The 21,276-nt window shown below is 35.2% G+C and overlaps 1 protein-coding gene across 1 annotated transcript; it reads left to right on the forward strand.

Annotated features, from left to right (window-relative positions):
* The first annotated feature begins 16,703 nt into the window (after positions 1 to 16,703).
* Positions 16,704 to 18,618, forward strand: LOC137717133 (nodulin-26-like). The gene is made up of 4 exons (XM_068456437.2): positions 16,704 to 16,922; positions 17,853 to 18,036; positions 18,201 to 18,294; positions 18,408 to 18,618. The coding sequence occupies exons 1-4, from the start codon at positions 16,704 to 16,706 to the stop codon at positions 18,616 to 18,618; spliced, it is 708 nt and encodes a 235-aa protein (XP_068312538.2).
* The last annotated feature ends 2,658 nt before the right edge of the window (positions 18,619 to 21,276 follow it).

Here is a 21,276-nt window from a genome sequence, read left to right on the forward strand (position 1 = left end):
AACATAATTTTTTAATAATCACTAAAAGCCAATTTTGATTTTGGTCTTGGTCAATGGGGGTGCATTTATTATTTAAGTCCAGGCCAATAAAAAATGCCACATAGGTTTCACCCGCATAAAGGGTTAGGAAAATAAATTTTCTGCCCTTAATAATATTATTGAGACTTAAATTGAACTTGCGCGTCCTTGAAGCCTTGATCAAACTCTACTTTGGAGTTTTTATTTATAGTTATATGGATTCTGACTATACGTTAATTTTTTTTTATGCATTCGTTAATTTGCTCCTTAAACTTGTAAGGTGTTGTGAATCTCCTATAAAGTTTAACTTTCGCTAAATTTCTCATGAAGTTTTATAATTATCCAAATTCATTCTACCGTTTGATTTTCAAAATTTTCAACTAACATTTCGTCCATTTTTTCAAGCATTGTCTACTTTCGGAAACTTATAAGGCCAAACAATTCTGTTCTCTGACTCATAATTAATTTTAAGCAAACAAATGGGAGAAAAGGTAGAATTGGCTGCTGGTATGGGTGTTACTGAGGGACAACATGACTACTTTTTTTACTCCCAAGTCTCTCATTGGACAACACGTGACGAAGATGAACAAGATGTTGGATAAAAAATTCTAAAACCTAACCGCAGACGAATTTGGTTAATTATAAAAATTCAGAGGTGTAACTAGCTAAAACAGAGAAATTAATCAGATTTTACAAATTCGGAGAGAAAGTCGAGGAATACTTCTTTTCTTTTTAAGTGAACTATGTTATTGCATGTCCACCAAACAAAATAGGGTGTGGCGTGGGTATGTTAGGTGAGCATACAGAGACTTGGTTATATACAAATTAGGGCAAATATTGTTTAATATTCTTATAAAAAATATTGTTTGAATGCAGAAGGGTTATGCCTTTTGGCAGAAGAAAGAACCTTTTGACCAATATATTCTCCACTAGACCTGTTTTGAGAGATAAGGAAATTCCACCCAACTGGACACACAGGTCAATGGTTAAGACTTTGCATTAGCATCCATCCAAATCATATATATACCATTCATTCATTGACACAGTAGAGCTTCTGCAGTTAAAGAAGCTAATCACTTTTAGAGACTAAAGAATCTCTACAATTTAGGCTGAGGGATCACAAAATTGTTTTCGAAAAACAAAATTTCACAATCTTTTACTTCACGTTTTTGCTGACCACTTCAAAAACAGCTCATTTTGTCTTCGGCTGAAAACAAATTTAAGGCCTTAACAAAATTAAGGATACATAAATTAGGTTTGGACATCTAAAGCTGATTTTTACAATAAAACTATCCGAATAAGAAGGAAAGCTATTAGAATAAAACTGTCTAATTCTAAATTGGTTCTAAAAAATGCTACCCGCTAGTAGAGCAGTGGGCTGGAGTCAAGGTAAATTTAAGTAAATTTATTATATATCATATAAATAAGTGTCCATTTACACTAAAAAAGAACTATACTTGTATTGAAAATTTAGGAAACTAAATGCAAAATAGAAGTATGAATAAAATGCAAAATAAGAAAACATAGACTATAAAATACTACAGTTTTATTAAATTTATTATACAACATATTTATTTAAAGGATATTTAGCCAAAGATCAATAAAATCTTTATTAATTAGCCATATATCAATGTCCAATTTTTTTTTTTTTTGACATAATCAATGAAATATTTATAATAACTATGCATAAATCAATGAAGCATTGCCACATAGGTTTAAGTTAGTTAGAAAATAACCATTATGCTCTTCTCATTTTATTTTATTCCATTCCTTATCCCCTCCCCTTTCTCGTCCTTATTTATGTGATTCTCTCCCAATTTTCATGTCTTTCTCTTCCCTTCTATCTTTTCACCCTCCTGTTTATCTCTCCTCTCCCTGCCTCTCTATCTCTCTTTCTCTCTCCTCCCTCAAACCCAAATATATACTTTGACTAATCTCAATACTCCGAAACTTTCCCAATACCAAACACAATGGCGAGAGAAAAGAAAGGAATTCCAAGTGTTAGTGTTTCTACAATGGCTTTTATGAAGTGCTTTACATCATGTCATGCTTTTACTATAAATACACTTAGTGATGATGTGGAGATTTATGAAATTATGGTGGCATAATCATACATATTATATCTGTTTATCATGCATGCTTATACTAGTGTCTATAATAATCATTTAGGTTAGGATCAGCTTCATGTATATGTTCACATCGAATTGTTAACTTATGCTCACATTAGATACATTGGAGGTATTAGCCTACGACTTGTATGTGACGCACTTAGCGTCAACTTCACGTGTATGTAATAGTCAAGATTCTAAAAGACGCTAGGCGCTAGTCGGACGACGAGCTGGGGCCTAGCACCTAGGCGGACTAGACGGATTTAAGTAAATCTATTATATTTCGTGTAAATAAATATCTGTTTGTACTTAAAATATGTATAATTTCATTATAAACTATAAGATAGAATGACATATATAATTGAAGTATTGGAACATAATGAAAACATGGGGAACAAGCATATAATGTGTGTTCATTTAACTATTCAGCAAGTCTCTTAAAATTTATTGAAAAAAATAAAATACAAAATGAAAATTATCTATTTTCTGTCTAAGTGAGTCGCAACCTAAGCGGGTGCCTCATCAGGTCTAGGCACCCTTTCTTAATTTTCAAACACCTAGGCATTAATTGGGGCGGTGGCCAGTCGTATAGCGCCTAGGTGGGGATTTTTAAAACAGTGGTAATAGTCGAGTGTGGATTATCACACCCAGCCTGTTCATGTAGCTACTTTTTGAATGGACTTGTGTGTATGCATTTTTTATGAGCACCTTGTATTACATTGTTAAGATATTTGTGATTTATCCGTATCCTTAGCGTAACTACTTTTACAATATATATTGGCCTTGACTTTTCATACTTATTTGTAGTATAATTTGGAAACTATACAAGTTTAAGCGAGGGGTTACTATGGTACGAAAAGCAAAGGTTTTTAGTAAATCATTTTTTCCCAACTCACACTTGCTGTTATGCGCTCCTCTAGGCTTAGAAGTTGAATTATGTGGCGAACAAGAGATCACTAGTGGTTTTGACATCAGTTTCACTTAATGTAGGAAAATTATTTCCTGTTAGTTTGTATAATATTCATCCTACCTAGGGTATGAATATTCTCATTTTTGCTGCACTTTTTAGCTATGCTCTAACACTGCATGTATTGTAATAAGGGTTCACCCTACACTTCACACTTTCACTCTCACTTAAGTTTAGTTCTAGACTTTGGTTTTAATTTAATCGTACTTTTTACACATCAGTTGCATGTGGCTTCGTCACCTTCCAGATCTTGGTCAACATATCTCAATTTTGGTATCTATTTGGATACCCAGGTCACATGGTGTGTCGTGTATATATTCATCATGAATAAACGATATCAGATTTGATTGATATTTTATAGAAAGTAGATAAATTAAAAAAATGGACAATTTCAATTATGATATTTGTACTGGAAAGATAGGTATTCGTAATGTGGTGAACCCTACGGGGTAGATGCAAGTATTTCCGTTCAATTTTGCCTTTGCAAGGAGACCAATGAAGAAAAAATTTTGGATAGTGGTTTTGGTCTTAGTCGAAGATCAAAATGTTTTTAATAGGCTTATGTTAGAAAATGTAGCGTTTATTGACCCACAACGAAATAGGTAAATTATTTATTGACCACTAAAACCAAATTTCCATGTTTTTAATTTGGTACAACAAGAGATTTCGATTAAGCAACATAATAGTCCAGCCATAATTAAGTTGTTGAAACGTAATGCTAGTGACTTTTACTATAATGTTGAACACTTTAATTTTTAATACTTGTCTTAAGAGCAACTCCACCCCTATCCACTTTGCGCCAGCACCCAGCCCATTTATCCACTTAATTGAACAGTAATAGACCCAATGAACAGTAATAGGCCAAAGCATCTCCACCCCAAAAAAAATGCGCTGGCACAAACGATCTCCACCCCTACAAAATGCGCTGGCACCCAGTCCATTTAAAATATTAAATAATTTTTTTATAAAATAATAAAAAAAAATAGTTTTAATTTCGGATAGGATTTTTAACCAATCTAGTCACGCCACGTGTCATTATCCAAACGTACTATTTTTTGAATAGATTTCCGCTAAGATTTTCAACCAATCCCGACATTCACACAACGTAACATCTTTACTGAGCTTCCACGAAGTCATTTTTTCTCTCAAAGTGTACAAAATATTCAAATGTAGAAAATGTAGAAAGTATAGAAAATATTGAAATGTGGTGTAAGGTGGAAGATGAGAGTTAGGTATTTATAGAAAAAAAAATTAATTTTTTAAAATTTTTCTGTATTTTTAAAAAAAATTTTGACATTTTTTAATTAATTTTTAATAAATTTTAATGTTGTAATTAATCTGAACCGTTGATCTGTGATCGTACGGTCCAATTTAAAAGTGAAATTGAATTTTTTTTTACCGTTGGAAATCCAACGGCCTACATAAACTAGCCGTTGGAAATCCAACGGCTCTGAGGAGGGCCACATAGCCCCTTCACAGACGCAGCCCACTTGCCCTGCACCGCGGGCCCCACTGCTGCAGACGCTGTCGGCTACTCGCGCTTTCCACCGCGTGTGTTGCACGCGCCAGTACACGGACCGGGCTCTGGGTCTGTCCATTTTGGGCTGGCCTCTTGACTGGCACGGGCTGGGTGCCAGCCTATTTTCCGGGCTGGAGCTGATGGACACAGTGCCGGGCCATTTTCTTCACTTGGTGCCGGGCCATTGAAGAAGGGCTGGACTTGCTCTAAGAGGGCAACTTATATGGAATAGAACGTTAGAATGGTGGTGAACCCATTTATATAAGTTCTTTCCTGCATTGGTTGTACCGTTGGATTCGGATTTTAGTTGATTAGTATTGTAGGTACATTTACACTCATAGATGTATCAAAATTCACTATAACATTCGAGTCTAATGGAGAAACAAACCTTATTCCAAGACAAATTAACGTTAAACTTTTCCTTTTGGTTTTGTGAGCAAGATACATAAGCAGAAGAAAAGACGAAACTATTGCCCAGTTAGAGTTTAGAACAAAAAAAAAAGGGACTATGGAGCTTGATAGGTAAGTGATGAGATGAAGCACATTGTCCAAATGTGCTGCAGTAAGTAGGGGTATGCATGATTCTATTACATTGATTTTAAGGAGCTAACTACAACACAATTGGCACAGTTCAGCTATAACAAAAATCATTGAGAAACTGAACCAAACCAAGCTGATTTTGATCAATTTGATTTGGGCGGTCTTGCTGAACCAAACGATCTTTTTAGTAAAGGCTGCCTTAACCAACTGTGCAATCCACCACTTGCTATCATACCATCTTTAAACTTTAACTTGTCATCAAACTTCAAAAATCTAAACTAAAAGGGAGGAGAGGAATGAGGGAGGAGAGTGGGGTGTTCCTTATGGTATCTTTTTCTTAAGTCTTTTAGAGCCGGCCGTCTTTCTTCTATGTTGTAGAGAGCTTTTGTTTTCCCCAGTTTTGTTGCTAGGCTGTTTTGTCGATCCCTTAGTTGTCTAGGGGCTTCATATGGACCTTTTTGGATTGGATTTTGTTTGATTTACTTTGTTTGATCACTTTGGATGTGCATGTTGGTGGCTCTATGGTGTCGATCTGGTAGATCTTTCAAGTTAAACTAATTAAGGAAGATGCAGATCTGATAGGAGCATATTTATGCGACTTTGTTAGCCTATTTCCTTACATTTACTTAGTTAGTTTATATTTATTAGAGTGTTTTAAGCTATTTTCATGTGTTTGTAGGTTCAATTGGCAAAAGTGGCAAGAAAAGGCAATTTGGGGCATTTTAGAGCAGTTTTGGGGTTGGAATAGATAGCACATGCATGGAGCAAGATGAATGGACGAATTTGAAGTTCAAGAAAGGCTAAGAATATGCTTAAGAGATGGAAGAATTAATTCAAGACAAAGAAGATTTGGAGCTCAGCAAGCAAGAAGGAACATGAGCCAAACTACCTTATTTTGTCTTAGCTTAATCCTAATCCTACACTACCTAAGTTCCAGCTGCCAAGGGGATCCCTAATTATATTAGGACACCTAAATATATGATTCTAGAAGGCTTAATCCTAATCCTACAAGGGTGCCGCGCCTATCCTTTCTAGAAAACCCATTCCTTGCCGTGCACTCCTTTCCCCTTTCCTCTAGGATCCTGCCGCACCTTTCTTTCCCTTTCCCTCTTGGATTCTGCATTTAATTAGCCTTTTTCCTTGTGGATTTGGAGTGCAAATTCTTCTCCAAAAATTAATTAGGGTTTCTCCCTATAAATATAAGTTTCTGTCTCACCAAAAAGGATACCACCCATCCATCACACACAATAGCCCAATTTCAGAGCAAACACCTTTGTGCCGCAACTTTGCAAGGAAGGAGAGGATAACTTGGAGTCATACGTGCCATTCAAGACTTTTAGATTGTTGGAGCGTTTTTAGGTGTATTCAATCTTCTGTTTTCAATGTTTAAATTTAATTATATTTGTTTAGTTGCAAACATATGGAACTAAATTCATTTTAGTTAGAGGTGAATTCAAAGCCATGAACATATATGTGATATGAATTGATTTCCTCCAAGTTTTGAGTCAATTTGCTTGTTTTGTGCTGTTTTGAGTCATTGTAGTTTGTTTTAAGTCATTAGAGTTTTCTATTTTTGAGTCTAGTTTAGTGTTTTAGAGTTTAAAATTGAGAGATTAGCATCTCTTCTAATCCCCCGCCTATAACGATCCATACTTATTCATACTACAACTACATAAAAAAAGGTTTAAGTTTGTGTGCTATTTTATATCATATCAAGATCTGAGATTTATTGTTATTTCGAGACCTTCTAGTGGCTAGAAGAAGCTTTGACATTCTTGAGTGTCTAAAGATTTATTAACTTCAAATCTTGTAATTGCCCGTGTGGTTATCAATGAAATTGATTGTTGTTCTAAAAAATGTAGTTACAACTCGAAGATAGTATGTTTTTAAGTTACACCAAACTTTGGAAATATTTTTAACCACCTAAGGTGATGGGGCGATGCTTACCACCCGATTGATTACCGTTGAATGAGTTTTATTTAATAGAAAACTTCATTTTAATCTTTGGCAAAGATGACTTTTAGATTAAAATTATGAATAAGATCAAAATCTAATTTTAATCCCTTGATACATTAATAACCTCATTTATTAATTATATTTTGATTTTTTTAATTATTTCTCTTTTTCTTCTTAATTTTTAATGTTCTAATTTTATTTCATTATAATTTTCATTTTCATTTCATTTATCGTAATATATTTTGTTGTAAACATTTAGATAAACTAATTTTTGTTATACAATATATTTCGATGTACTTTGTCCTCTTTATTTAGGTACATTAAATTCATTATAATACATTTCTTTGCATAGATTTACGTACTCATAGTTTGGTACATACATTTCGATACAAACATTTAGGTACATTAATTCAATATAATATATTTTGGTACTAACATTTCGGTGCATACATTTCGATACACACATTTAGGTACATTAAGTTAATATAATACATTTTGGTGCATATATTTCGGTACATACATTTCGATACTAACATTATATACATTAGTTCAATATAATACATTTCGGTATTAACATTTAGGTATATTAATTGAGTCTTTCAAATTTGAAGAATGTTAAATAAAATTAATAAATTAAAAAACTCTTTTTTATGTTAAATAAAATTAATAAATTAAAAAACTCTTTTTTAGTCAAATAAATTAAAATTTGTATATTAATAAATTTAAATATTTCATGGGAGACATTAAATACAATGCAAATTAATTATTTTGAATTAAGGATACATCAAAGGATTATAATCAATATGTAATTTAACACCATGTTTATTTTAAATTTCAATCTTCTTGAAGGATTAAAGTTAAAAAAACCCTTTTATTTAATCTATTAACTACACAAATCTTGAAATTTAAACTAATTTAATGGTAATTAATAGGGTGTTAAGCATGGCGAACAAAAAACACTCACAAACTTCAAATTAACATCTTTATCTAGTTAATTAATAGCCAATTGGAGCACTATACATGTAAAATAAAATCAAATAACAATAAATATGTAAGAGCATCTCCAAGGGAAATGTCAAAATCCTAGGTGGAATGCCACTGTACATATTTGACACCAAAAGTCTCTCCAACCGAAATGTTATTTGCTTACTGGATTTGAAGGCTTAGTGATTTGATGTCAAATTTATTTTTAATTCATTTTAATAGTGGGTCCCTTATTCCGCTAACATTTCAACCAATAAATTTTTTTTTTCAACATTTTTTTAATAATTACAATCATTTACAGCTCTATTTAAATAATAAAATAATATTTGACAATTTGGTTGAAGAAGTACAAAATTTGACATAAGGCTTCAGATTGCCACATCAACCATCAATTGTAATTTGACTCTTATAATTTGATATTTCCTTTAGAGATGGTCTAAGTGGTCACTCCCGTCTAAATTAAGCTGGTTTATAAAAGCTCAAACCACAATCAAACCAAACCAATAGCAGCTCTTGCTTAGGTTGGAGTTGGATCATCATAATTCTGGTGGAGGGAGAGGGAGAATTTGTAACATCCCACATCGTCCAGGGGAGTGGATCATGCAAGCCTTATATGTATATTCCCATCTCTACCTAGCATGAGGCTTTTTGGGAGCTCATTGGCTTCGGGTTCCGTAGGAACTCCGAAGTTAAGCAAGTAGCGCGCAAGAGCAATCCCAGGATGGGTGACCCATTGGGAAGTTCTCGTGTGAGTTCCCAGAAACAAAACCGTGAGGGTGTGGTAGGGGCCCAAAGTGGACAATATCGTGCTACGGTGGAGTCAAGCCCGAGTTATGGTAGGGGCTAGGGCCGGGATGTGACAATTTGGTATCAGAGCCAATCCTTGGCCGAATGTGTGCCGATGAGGATGTCGGGGCCCTAAGGGGGTGGATTGTAACAACCCACATCGCCCAGGGGAGTGGATCCTGTAAGCCTTATATGTATATTCCCATCTCTACTTAGCATGAGGCCTTTTGGGAGCTCACTAGCTTCGGGTTCTGTAGGGACTCCAAAATTAAGCGAGTAGCGCGCGAGAGTAATCCCAGGATGGGTGACCCATTGGGAAGTTCTCGTGTGAGTTCTCAGAAACAAAACCGTGAGGGTGTGGTAGGGGCCCAAAGCGGACAATATAGTGCTATGGTAGAGTCGAGCCTGGGTTGTGATGGGGGCCGGGGCAGGGATGTGACAATTTGGTATCAGAGCCAATCCTTGACTGAATGTGTGCCGATGAGGACGTCGAGCCCTTAAGGGGGGTGGATTATAACATCCCCATCGCCTAGGGGAGTGGATCCTGTAAGCCTTATACGTATATTCCCATCTCTACCTAGCACGAGGCCTTTTGGGAGCTCACTGGCTTCGGGTTCCATAGGAACTTCAAAGTTAAGCGAGTAGTGCGCGAGAGCAATCCTAGGATGGGTGACCCATTGGGAAGTTCTCGTGTGAGTTCCTAGAAACAAAACCGTGAGGGTGTGGTAAGGGCTCAAAGCGGACAATATAATGCTATGGTGGAATCGAGCCTGGATTATGATGGGGGCCCGGGCCAGAATGTGACAGAATTAGGTTTATTTTGTTATAAAAAAATAGATTTAACTTGGTTAATCAGGTAATCCTTAGAAGGCACGTGGTCTCGTAAACTTTTTTTGAGAGCAAACTAACCACAAATCAATGATATGAATATAGAACTAGCTAACAATTAAAGATTTGATCCACCTTGAGATGATGACAAGTAATTCTGTTCTAATTGGCCACATTGACAGCCATAGTAACCGCAAATGTCTGTGACTATCGGCTGAGGCCTGAAAGCCAATAATCTCATAGCCTGATGATCTTGACTGAGTCTCAGAAATCCATAGGTGTATGTGTCTTTACCTAATCACAAAGAGATAAAGGGTGTCATATTAGTGCCAGAAAGACTACAAATAATTATACTCCTCGTGAATTTTGTAGTCTGCATTTGCGCTCTGTTTTACTATTTATTTAGGGTAGCGCCATCACATACTTTTCTCAAATTTTAATCCCTGAATCGAATAAAATTAAAGAAGATTAATAAAAGTGCATAGAAGGTTAAAATATGTGTGCACATAGTATAATTCTTTATTTAAATAAAAATAAACAAGTTTACAATCTAGTTATCCTTTAGTAAATTTGATTTGTTTACAGCTTTCTTCTGCATTGCCATTTAATACTATAGTTTAATAGTATTTATTTTCGCTTGTAAGTGAGATGATTTAGCTTCAATTATTTGCAAAGGAGAAATCGAATTAAATTATTATGATTACCTCATTGTGAGACTTAACTTACTCATCCACTTCCCAAGTATAGATAATATCGTATGTATTTAAAAAAAATCACCCCGCACTTCAATTTATAAAATCACAAGGTTTATTTTTTATTTTTTATTTTTTTTTATAAAGAAGAGTGTAAAATGACATTTTTAAAATATGCCCTTTAGCAGTTATAAGGTCCTGAGTCCCGAAGAAAAAGTAGGAATTGTAAAGGGATGCAGCATCTCTAATCTTAAGTTATTACATATCATCTTCTATACATATAATAATCTTTTAAAATAGATAAACATAAGAAATTCATGACCAATACTTTACGCTTTGTTACTCTCATAGCTTTCAGCTTTTCATATTTCGTGGTGGTATATAACTTTCTTTATCCCCCATCAAATCATTTGCGCATTTTCCGACTAGGTAATGTATTGGTGTTGACTTCTGTACTAGTGGCCCTGAATCCGATACTTCTTTTCTGCTAAGAAAAATTGAGAAAATGCAGGTTTTGGATGCTTTTTTTTTTTTTTTTTTTTTTTCAAAAGAAAGAAAAACAAAGCAGTAAAATATTTAGTTTGAGAAAATTAAATACTACAATATATATATATATATCACAAATACAAAATACTTGTAACTTACATATTCGAGAAACCATTGTGGAAACAATTCTCAGTGTTTAATGACATACAAATGTGATGGATGTTCTCGCTTCATCATCTCTTCATACTCATCTAAGTATGTCATTGTCTCATCACAATTGTTCAGTAAGAACCAATGCGCTACCTTCATGTCATTTTTGGAAAACGATTCGCCTCGTACAGAATCTCCAAAGGGTTGTGCGCTTTGGGCAAAAACAGAAAGTTTCTCCTTTCTCATATCCCCGTCATTATTGCGCTGAGAATGATTGAAAGTCATCTCCACATCTTTTAAATACATTCCACAAAAAGTAAGCGACTCATATTGAACCCAAGCCTCTATAATTGATCATTCGGGCTTCGCCCTATTGCGTACACTTTTTTTCAGCTTCCCAAGAAGTCTGCCAAAATAAAACGATACGATACGATACAAATTAGTAAGCGTGGGCTAATGATGCATAAACAAATGATGAAGATTATATACCTTTCTATTGGATACATCCAGCGATAGTTGATAGGACCATCAAGCAAGGCCTCTTCGGGCAAATGAACCATCACGTGGATTATACTTGTGAAGAAGGCTAGAGGGAATATCATCTCATAATTGCACAGGACTTGGACAATTTCATGGCCCAACTGATTAATGTCTGTCTTTCGTAACATTCTTGCCGTCAGTTGGGAAAAAAATGTGGACAATAACATGATTGGTTTCACTACATCTTCCGGCAATAGGTGTCGAATACCTACAGGAAGTAGGTGTTGCATAAACACATGGCAGTTTAGTCCAGGAAATTTACCCCCATCAACATTCATGCTATGCACGATATTAGAAGCATGCCCATCGGGAAACTTTACAGATGATACAAACTTTAAAAACTTTTTTTTGTCATTCGGTTTCATGGAAAAAAACACAAGAACCCTTATGGCTTTATCACTGTCCCTATTCATCTATAAACCCCTTCGTATGCCCATTATTTCCAAATCAAGACAAGCTTTGATCGTGTCCTTTGTCTTGCCCTCGATATCTACAATCGTGCCCACCAATGTGTTAAAGACATTTTTCTCAACATGCATAACGTCGAGGTTGTGTCTCAATTTTAGTTTCGACCAATACGGGAGCATAAAAAACATAGGCTTGTACTTCCAGTTCATATGTGTAGAAGGTCTAGTTCGACTCACTGTTTTCCCGAACGAAGCAAAATCCAAACGGTTAAGCTCTTCCAAATTTTAATCATCAAACCATTCTCTAGGTCTGAGGCGATGCTTTGTGTTCTCGTCAAACTCTTTATCCTTTTCTCGCCACTTGTGGTCCCATGGCAACCATCTCTGATGACCAAGGTAACAAACTTTTCTGGCGTGCCAACCAGATGTTACATCATCCTTGCATACAGGGCAGGCCATATAACCCTTAATGCTCCACCCAGAAACTATTGCATACAGGGCAGGCCACATAACTGTTGCCCGCAAAGTGAACATCTTCCCATTGGACTTATCGTACGTGCGCACACCGTTTGTCCATAAATCCTTTAGCTCATCAACTAACGGCCTTAAGTAAACATCGATTGACTTGCTAGGATCCTCAGTTATCAAAAGAGTCATCATCATGTATTCTTTTTTCATGCATTTCCAAAGGCAAAAAATTATATGAGAATACGAAAATCGGCCAAGTGCTGTGGTGTTGGTTTAGAACCCTGAACGGATTGAATCCGTCAGTGGCAAGTCCCAATCTAACATTGTCGTGGATCAGTAGCAAATTTGGGGAATGTTCAATTGAACTCTTTCCATGCAAAGTCAATAAAATCCTCGATTCCACCGAAGTATTCGTCCGCGCATCTATTCGGGTTCTATATCCATGTCTTGTCCATAATTCTTGGAACCACAATAATAATACAGCAATCACAACAACTTCATTCAAAATGATAATGTCACCTTATGCCTCCGGTAAAGGCCCTATCCCATTAGGGAATGCACAGTTATGTCACGTAATTTATGGCTACATCAGATTAGATTTCGACGTGGATGAATTTCGGCAACATCTCGATACAGTTCTTCAGGTGTATGATGTAGATATAAAATACCTATGTACCACCCGAATAACGTATAAAGATGACACCAAAATCTCCACAACCGAAACCTAATCCTTCAACCATAAACTACGCATCATAACTGTGCATTCCCAAATTATCCAAATAATGGGGCAATTCAAGAATTAATTGGACCGCAGTCATGCTTTCGCATCCATGTGCGAAATCCAACTAATCCTCGAATGAGAAACTAAGTTTTACTAAAAATAAAAAACAAGTACGAAGTTAATTTCAATTAACTCCGTACATCACAACACATATTTGTACGTCACGTACAAATTTAACAACATAATATAAATATAATTTCATAATACAATATAAACATAACAAACTAAGTTCAACATAATTTAATTAATTTTATATTTTTTAAAAATAAAACGAATAAAATACCTTCTCAATCGTTCACCACCAATCTCTAATCACACATAATATCCCTATAGATAACGAAATTAATGGTGTTAGTATGAATTTACATTAATACTTTTACCCTAACGACAAAAAACACTTATCAGACACACCAAGATAGCTCGATCAACCTAGAGAAGAAGATGGAGGGATTATTAGATGATGAAATTGAGAGAAAATGGAAATGATGGATGTCGAATTGAGCAAAATCGAAGGGATGAGTGTAGAGGCACAATCTGCAATTTTTTTTGCAATTTGCCTCTGCACATGGCTGAATCTAGATTCAAAAGTTTACTTTTGGACGAATGATTTTTCGCGAAGAACAAGGTCTTCGTTGCACAAATATCCTTTGAGCGACAAACATGGTCTTCGTCGCATAAATGTTATTTGCGCGACAAAAAAAGAAACATTTGTCGCGCAAGTTTACCATTTTTTTATTTTATTTCCTTTACTTTACAATTTATTCTTTTCAACAAATTGCGCGACGAAAACATGTATTGTCGCACAATTCATATTTTTAATTTTTTTTTTATGTTTTTATGTTTTATTTGTATGTATTGTAAATTTTTATTTTATTATAAATAAAAAACTCAAACCTAATTAAACATTAAATTAATTAACAAAACTAATTTACTATTCCAAATAGAAATTATAATTAATGTAAATATTAATGCTCATCTACATAACATAAATTTATTAATTAAATTAAATATAAAGTCCACAAAATATTTTTATTAAAAAAAAAAAAAAAAAAAAAAACAACCCTCCTCAAATTCAATCCTCCCTCGCTCGCAACACATCAAACCTCCATTGCTTTGCTTGAAAAGCCAATCCACATATATCCGTTGCTTCTCATCGGTTTCATCAACATCCCAATGAACCTATATTAATGCCAATAACAATAAATTAGTTATTTAAAAAATATTACGTTTTAACAAAAATAATTGTTCATTATTTACTACAAACTTACTGATAACTCCCCCAGTATGGATGTCACATCCTAGTCCGCATAGTAAGATTTGTCCGCTTTGGGCCATGCCCTCACGGATTTGTTCTTGGGTTTCAGCACGAGAACTTCCCAGAGGGGCACCCATCCTAGTACTGTTCTCGCCCAAACTCACTTAACTTCGGAGTTCTTATGGGATTCAGAGCCAGTAAGTTCCCAAAACGCGTCTCGCAATGGGAGGCGAGCATGTACTTCTTCAACTCCTTAGGGACTTTTTTCCAAGACTCAAACTCGGTAGAACAATCCCTCCCCACCAAATTCCCAATGTCATACACAAATTCGACGTACGCCTCAGCCATATTTTTGCCTCCAAAGTACAACACTTGCTTCCGTCGATACTTTTTTAATCGCACTACAAGTTTCTTTTTGCTAGAACCTTCTCCAGAATCAGCCATTCTTTTTGAAACAAACTTTTTTTGAAAACTAGGGTTCTGAAACAGTGTTTATATAACACTAGGACACCTTTGCGCGACGAATGGGTATAACACTAGGACACCTTTGCGCGACAAACCCATTCGTTGCGCAAACCTCCATGTTCATCGCACAAAATGTGTCATAAATGTGCAATAAATAGGAAGGTTTGTATGCAGTCTGACCGTGCTTTACGCGACAAACATATGATGTTCGTCGAGCAAAGCTATCTTACGCAATGAAAGCAATGTTGCACAAAATATTGCGCAACGAATGAAATGATTGTAATTATAAAGTTTACGTAAACATAGATATATGTTTATGTAAACTTTATAATTCTATGTTTATGTGAACTTTATAATTACAAAAAAATATTCAGAAAATATTTAATACCTTAAATATTGATTCTAAAAATAATTAATACTTTAAATATTTATTCTAAAAATAATTAATACTTTAAATACTTATTCTATAAATAATTAATACCTAAAATATTATTCTATAAATAATTAATACCTTAAATATTTATTCTATAAACAATTAATGCCTTAATCCATACAATTATTTTCAGCATAAGTACGATATTCATTGAAGATTAAAAACACATATAAACTGAGGATATGGTGCTTACATTAGATCTCAATAAAAAAAACCTAACAGGAATTGAAACCTAATTAAGTCCAAATACATAACTTATAAACAAAAACCTTAAATTTAAATATTGTCATACAAAACATAAATTTAAAACTACTATTTGGATGGTCCTGGTCCATTCCGCAAGACTTCATAACGCCACCGATTGTAACCTCCCTCCAATGCATCATCCATCAACTTCATCAACTATTCGTTCGTCTCATCGTCAAGAGTATACTTATACTGTTACACATATATGCAAATAATTAATTCCAACATATAACTAAAAATTTCACAAGCTTAATTATTGATCCATCAACAATATACTTACTAATAGGTCATCCATTACAACCTTCTTTACATTCTTGGGCACATCTTCCCAAGAACGCCACTAAGCAGTGGGACAATTATTCCTCATGGCTACAACAATCGCATGTGCAAACTCAAACTGTTCCCTCAAATCATGCGGGTTGGCATCGCTCACACTCTCATCCTTGTTTTTATCCGCCATCCCATCACGAACATAATTGTGAAGAATAAGGATAGTAGAAGCGCATATTTATAGGAAGGTTAGGACCTTTGCGCGACGAAGGCTTTGTCGTGAAAACATCTATATTAAATGCAGTATTGATTCCTCTGATTCACCTGCAGTAAATGGTCAAAATTGACAGGAACTTGCGCGACGAATCATTGGTCGTGCAAATGCCCCATTTTTGTCGTGCAATTCTTTTCGCACCAAACAAATTACCCCGTGTTTTCTTGCTGACTTTACGCGACGACAACAAGCATTCATCACGCTAAGTATCCTTGCGCGATTTTGTCGCGCAAATTTTTTTTTCCCTATCCTTTCTATTTTGCACGACAAAGTTTTTTTTCCGTCGCGCAAGTACGTCTTGTGTGACGAAACATTGTTCGTCGCACAAGTTGTTTTTTCTACTAGTGTTTACATGATAGCAACTTTTTATGTTCAACAACTATCGTTCTTGAGCTTTGTTTTAGTAGACCAACAGCCTTTGGCGGCATGGCGATAACTAAATGTTATGATCATCTACTCATCAAGAGTTTAATTAATTTATTCGTTTTTTACTATATACATGCGATCGATGTCTTTGCTTATGTGAATAGATGATAGCGGAGCTTGTGGGCACATACATTCTTATATTTATAGGCTGTGGACCTGCTCTCGTCAACAAAATACAACCCCTTTCAATCGTGGGAATAGCAATCGCATGGGGTCTTGTTTTTATGGCCGCAGGATATGCAGTTGGGCATGTCTCCGGCGTACATTTCAATCCTGCAGTTACTATTGCCTTGGCTGCTGGCCGCAGATTTCCAGTCAAACGTGTGAGACACAATTGCACACCTTCCTATATTTGTTACAAGGAATTTTTTGAGGGCTTCTTCATTGAAATAACTTCTTTACATAAAGTTATAAAAGTTTAACAACCTTTATTCTCTTATAAAATAGAAAATTGGCTTATTTAGATTTAAAAAGACTAAGATGGGGCAAGTGATGTGGGTTCCATGATGGTTAAGGATTTTTCACCTACTGTGTTTCAGGTTGAAGCTCTTCTTATTCTTTTAATGTAGATTAGTGTAGAATATCACTTGTAATGAAAAAAAAGAACTAAGATGGGGTTGAGTTCTTGTATCCTATCTTTACATAGTGTATAGTTTCAAAATTTGGTTTGGTTTTTCAAAAGAGTCTTTTAGCTAGTGAACTAGATTAGTTTTTTTAATAGAAACTAGCAGAGAGCACACATTTTGTGTTAAACAATTTCACTTAATATTACATAATTACTGTTTTTTGTCCTCTTTATTTAAATATTGTGTATCAAAAGTGAAGGTAAAATAGAAAAAATAGGGATATGATTGTCATTTTTTCAAAAGGTACAAAATTACTATTTTGCCCTCTTCATGTCAATATTGTGTATTGAAAAGTAAGAGCAAAATTGGAAAAAATGAGAAAAAAAGTTGACAAGGGCTCTTCTCTTAATAAAATAGATAGATGATCCACCACAAAATATGGGTAGTGATTTTCACTTTCAGTTCAGCATGAGTGTAAAAAACAATAAAAGCATTAATTTGGAGTCACGAAAGCTAAATTATGAGCGTCAAAGTCGTTTTTTGAAAGCATCATGACAAAAACTCTACAAAGTGAATATAAATTAATTAAAACATAAAATTAAAGAATTACTACTTTTCAAGTGTCTTTATAAACATTTTCAATTACAACTTGCTAAAAAATGCTTCGTAAATATTGTTGTGCTATAGGTACCTATGTATGTGATGTCACAATTGTCTGGTGCAACATTAGCAAGCTTGACTCTCAGGCTGTTGTTTAACGATCAAGACATTATTCAAGCAACCATGACTCAATTCTTTGATCCAACAACTTACCTGCAAGCCCTCACTTGGGAATTCGTTATCACGTTTATACTGATGTTCACCATTTGTGGTGTTGTCACTCATAACAGAGTGGTATTATCCTTTACTTTTCTCAGTCTATTTCTCGGTTCGGTTAGGGTTTTGGCTCTATTTTATTAGCCGTCTATGTCGAAACTAAGTATGTGTAGTGCAGAAGGCTAAAAAAAGTGTTAAATTGTTTTTTCGTTGACAAAGCACTAACCATATGCTTGACTGATAAAATTAGGGCCAAAATTCTCTCTGGTATTGCAATATGTGGTGCATTAGTGGTGAATATCATGATTGCTGGGTAATAAACTCCTCACTAGTAATCTAAATATCCTGTGTATTACCATTTGCATTGTATGTATCGTCACTCTTAAACATGAGAAATGCCCTTTTCTTATGTATTGGATTTTGCAGGCCAATCACTGGAGCTTCCATGAATCCTACAAGGAGTTTTGGACCGGCTATCGTTACCGGAGTTTATAAGAACATTTGGGTTTATATTGCAGCCCCTATTCTTGGAGCCATTGCTGCTATTGTGCTGTACAGTGTGCTCAGGGTACCTAAGCTAGTAAAATCTGATGAAAAGGCTGATCCAATAATAGCAATAACCCTATCACAAGTATGAAATGTTCAACAGGAGTAGAATTTTATTTTAACAAACGTAGTTTAGAATACCTCATATTTTAGAATATAAAAATACTAAGGGGACTCTCCATGGACTTTCTGTCGTCTCAAAGTTGGCCTTGCTAAGAGGATCTCAGAGGAGTTTCCAAACTGGACAAGTCCATTATCTCTGTCAGTTTCGATCCCAGGACCTATTGCATTCGACATCCTCAAATCCAACTATGTACTAGGGAACCGGCTCAACAGGAGTAGAATTGGCTGTACACAAAATATCACGAAAAGCACTTCGATCACTCCTGTCGTGCCAAGTAAAATAAACGATAAAATGATTTCTTATTTATCCCTCTTACAACGAAAAAGCAATTGTAGCATGGAGGGTTTTTTTTCATTTGCTTACTTATTTCTTTTAGAGAACAAAATTCATTAGAAATAGTAAAAAAGTACATACGACAAACATATTTAACGTATCTTAGAATAACTTAAGAGACTACAATGTTGTAAGAACATCATAACCCTACCATTACAAAACACATCAAAAATACAATACAATTCTTCAAACATGGAGGAACCTTAGGCCATCTCCAACCGAATGATCTAGAGAGTCAAAAATAGCCCGAAAACCGTCTACTACTGAGGGCCAAGCCAAAGGGCTCGTGAGCCCTACTAGACAAAAAAGGGTCAAAGGGCCAACCGGCTGGCCCAAAGGAATCAGCTAGCCAACCCGGGGCGGGCCACAATTTCAAACACAACGGCTAGCTGACGTCAATTACCGTTGGATTTGAATTTTTTTTTTTTTTTTTGGCCAAATTTTTTTTCAAAAATTTTAAAAAGTTCTCATGTTTTCCTATAAATACCTAAGCCATTCTTCCACCATTTGTCACATAATTTTCACCATTCCTACACCATTTCAATTCTCATATTTTCTTACCTCTTCCAATAATCTTTCCTTCATTTTTTTCAATAATTTTCAAATGGCCTCATTTGCAATGAAAGGTAGGGTTTGGACCTGAAAAGAAGATTAAGCTCTTTGCAGGGCTTATAGATGGGTCTTGGAAGATAGTGTGAGGGTGACTTTTCAAACAAGTGAAGGTGTTGGGACTCGTGTGTCCAAAAAATACTATGAGTTCTACAAAGGCACCACTTCATCGAATACCCGAAACCACAAGAGTTATTCTTCAAAATGGAAGAAACATCTTCATCCAAGTTTGAATAAATGGCATCAAACACTGTTAGCAGCCGCAAGTAAACATGAAAGTAGCGCCAATTACTACGACGAAGTAAGTGTTTCCACAATTTATTTTAAATATTTAATTATATTACATTTAATTTCATAAATTAATTTCCTTTAATTTTTGTAATTATATTTTCTAGGTACGCTAAGCGGAGGAATTGTATATGGAGGGCAGCTCGAAACCCTTTCAGTTTCACGGTTGTTGGGAAATTTGTAAAGGGTGGATGTTATTTGAAGATACCCCTCAACATAGAGTAGGTCCTAACCTGGTGTTTGGAACTGCATCCTCAGCTGTAGATGGGGATGAAGGTGGATTTCCTACCATTCAAGAAATAAGGGTAGAAAATCCGTCGGGTGAAGGTTCCATACCTAAGGCTATGGGATGAAACAAGGCCCGAAGGCTGAAGGAAAAGGGCAAGGCAAAGAATGATTACGCCGCTCAACAGGAAGTGGCAGCCTCATTGCGATTAATGGCAAAGAAAAATGCCTTTACCGCAGAAGAAAGGAACCGTAGGCATGAAGAATGGGTCAAATAAATACAAGAAGAGATGGAAGATAGGAATATGCAAAGGAACACTTCAGATTACACTCTAATGAGTAATGCCTATTTTGATAGGAAAAAAAGGGAAATTATGACCCGACAACAGTTGTTTACCTCCGACTATACTCCTACAATGGCAGATGATAAAGATGATGTTGATTATGGACTTTAAATTTAAGTTGTTGTGGTTTTTAAATTTTAGTTGTAGTTTTTAAATTTAAGTTGTTGTAGTTTTTAAATTTAAATAATAAATTATGTCTGGCACTATAGCCCTTTGACCCTCAGTTGGAGATGGTTTTTTGTCACAGGGCTATGTTTGGCCTTGGGTTGGAGATGGTAAGGCCATCTCCAACCAAAGGATCCAGAGGGCCGAAAATAGTCCAAAAACTGTCTCCAATTGAGGGCTAGGCCAAAGGGCTCATGGGCCCTACTAGACAAAAAAAGGTCAAAAGGCCAACTGGTTGGCCCAATCCAACCAACCCCAGGCCGTTTTGGATTTGTCATTATTCATGTCGGTTATATTTGACAGCATTATACTTATTCTCGTCGCCCTCTGGCCCTCGTTTTAGCTATCTAGCTCTCCAAGATATTAATATTTTAATGAACAGTAAAGGGTCATATTTGCTTCAATCTCCAACCAAGGGCCAAAGGGCCATATGACTCGTTTTAGCCTTATCACAAAAAATCGTCTCCAACCGAGGGCCATAGGGCCAAACGTAATTTATTATTTAAATTTGAAAACTACAACAACTTAAATTTAAAAACAACAACTTAAATTTAAAAACAACAACTTATATTTTAAAAACACAACTTATATTTAAAAAGTACAAATTAAATTTAAAAACAACAAATTGAATTTGTAAAAAAAAAAAATTTGGCCCAAAAAA

Source organism: Pyrus communis, chromosome 8, assembly GCF_041283825.1.
Source record: "Pyrus communis isolate YQ-2024b chromosome 8, ASM4128382v1, whole genome shotgun sequence".
Classification (NCBI taxonomy): Eukaryota; Viridiplantae; Streptophyta; class Magnoliopsida; order Rosales; family Rosaceae; genus Pyrus; species Pyrus communis.

Bases quoted from the DNA above. Each gene is read 5' to 3' on its own strand.
- LOC137717133 (XM_068456437.2), top strand. From the start codon at position 16,704: ATGATAGCGGAGCTTGTGGGCACATACATTCTTATATTTATAGGCTGT. The intron at 16,923-17,852 runs GTGAGACACAAT...GTTGTGCTATAG, and splicing joins GCAGATTTCCAGTCAAACGT to GTACCTATGTATGTGATGTC. The intron at 18,295-18,407 runs GTAATAAACTCC...TGGATTTTGCAG, and splicing joins GTGAATATCATGATTGCTGG to GCCAATCACTGGAGCTTCCA.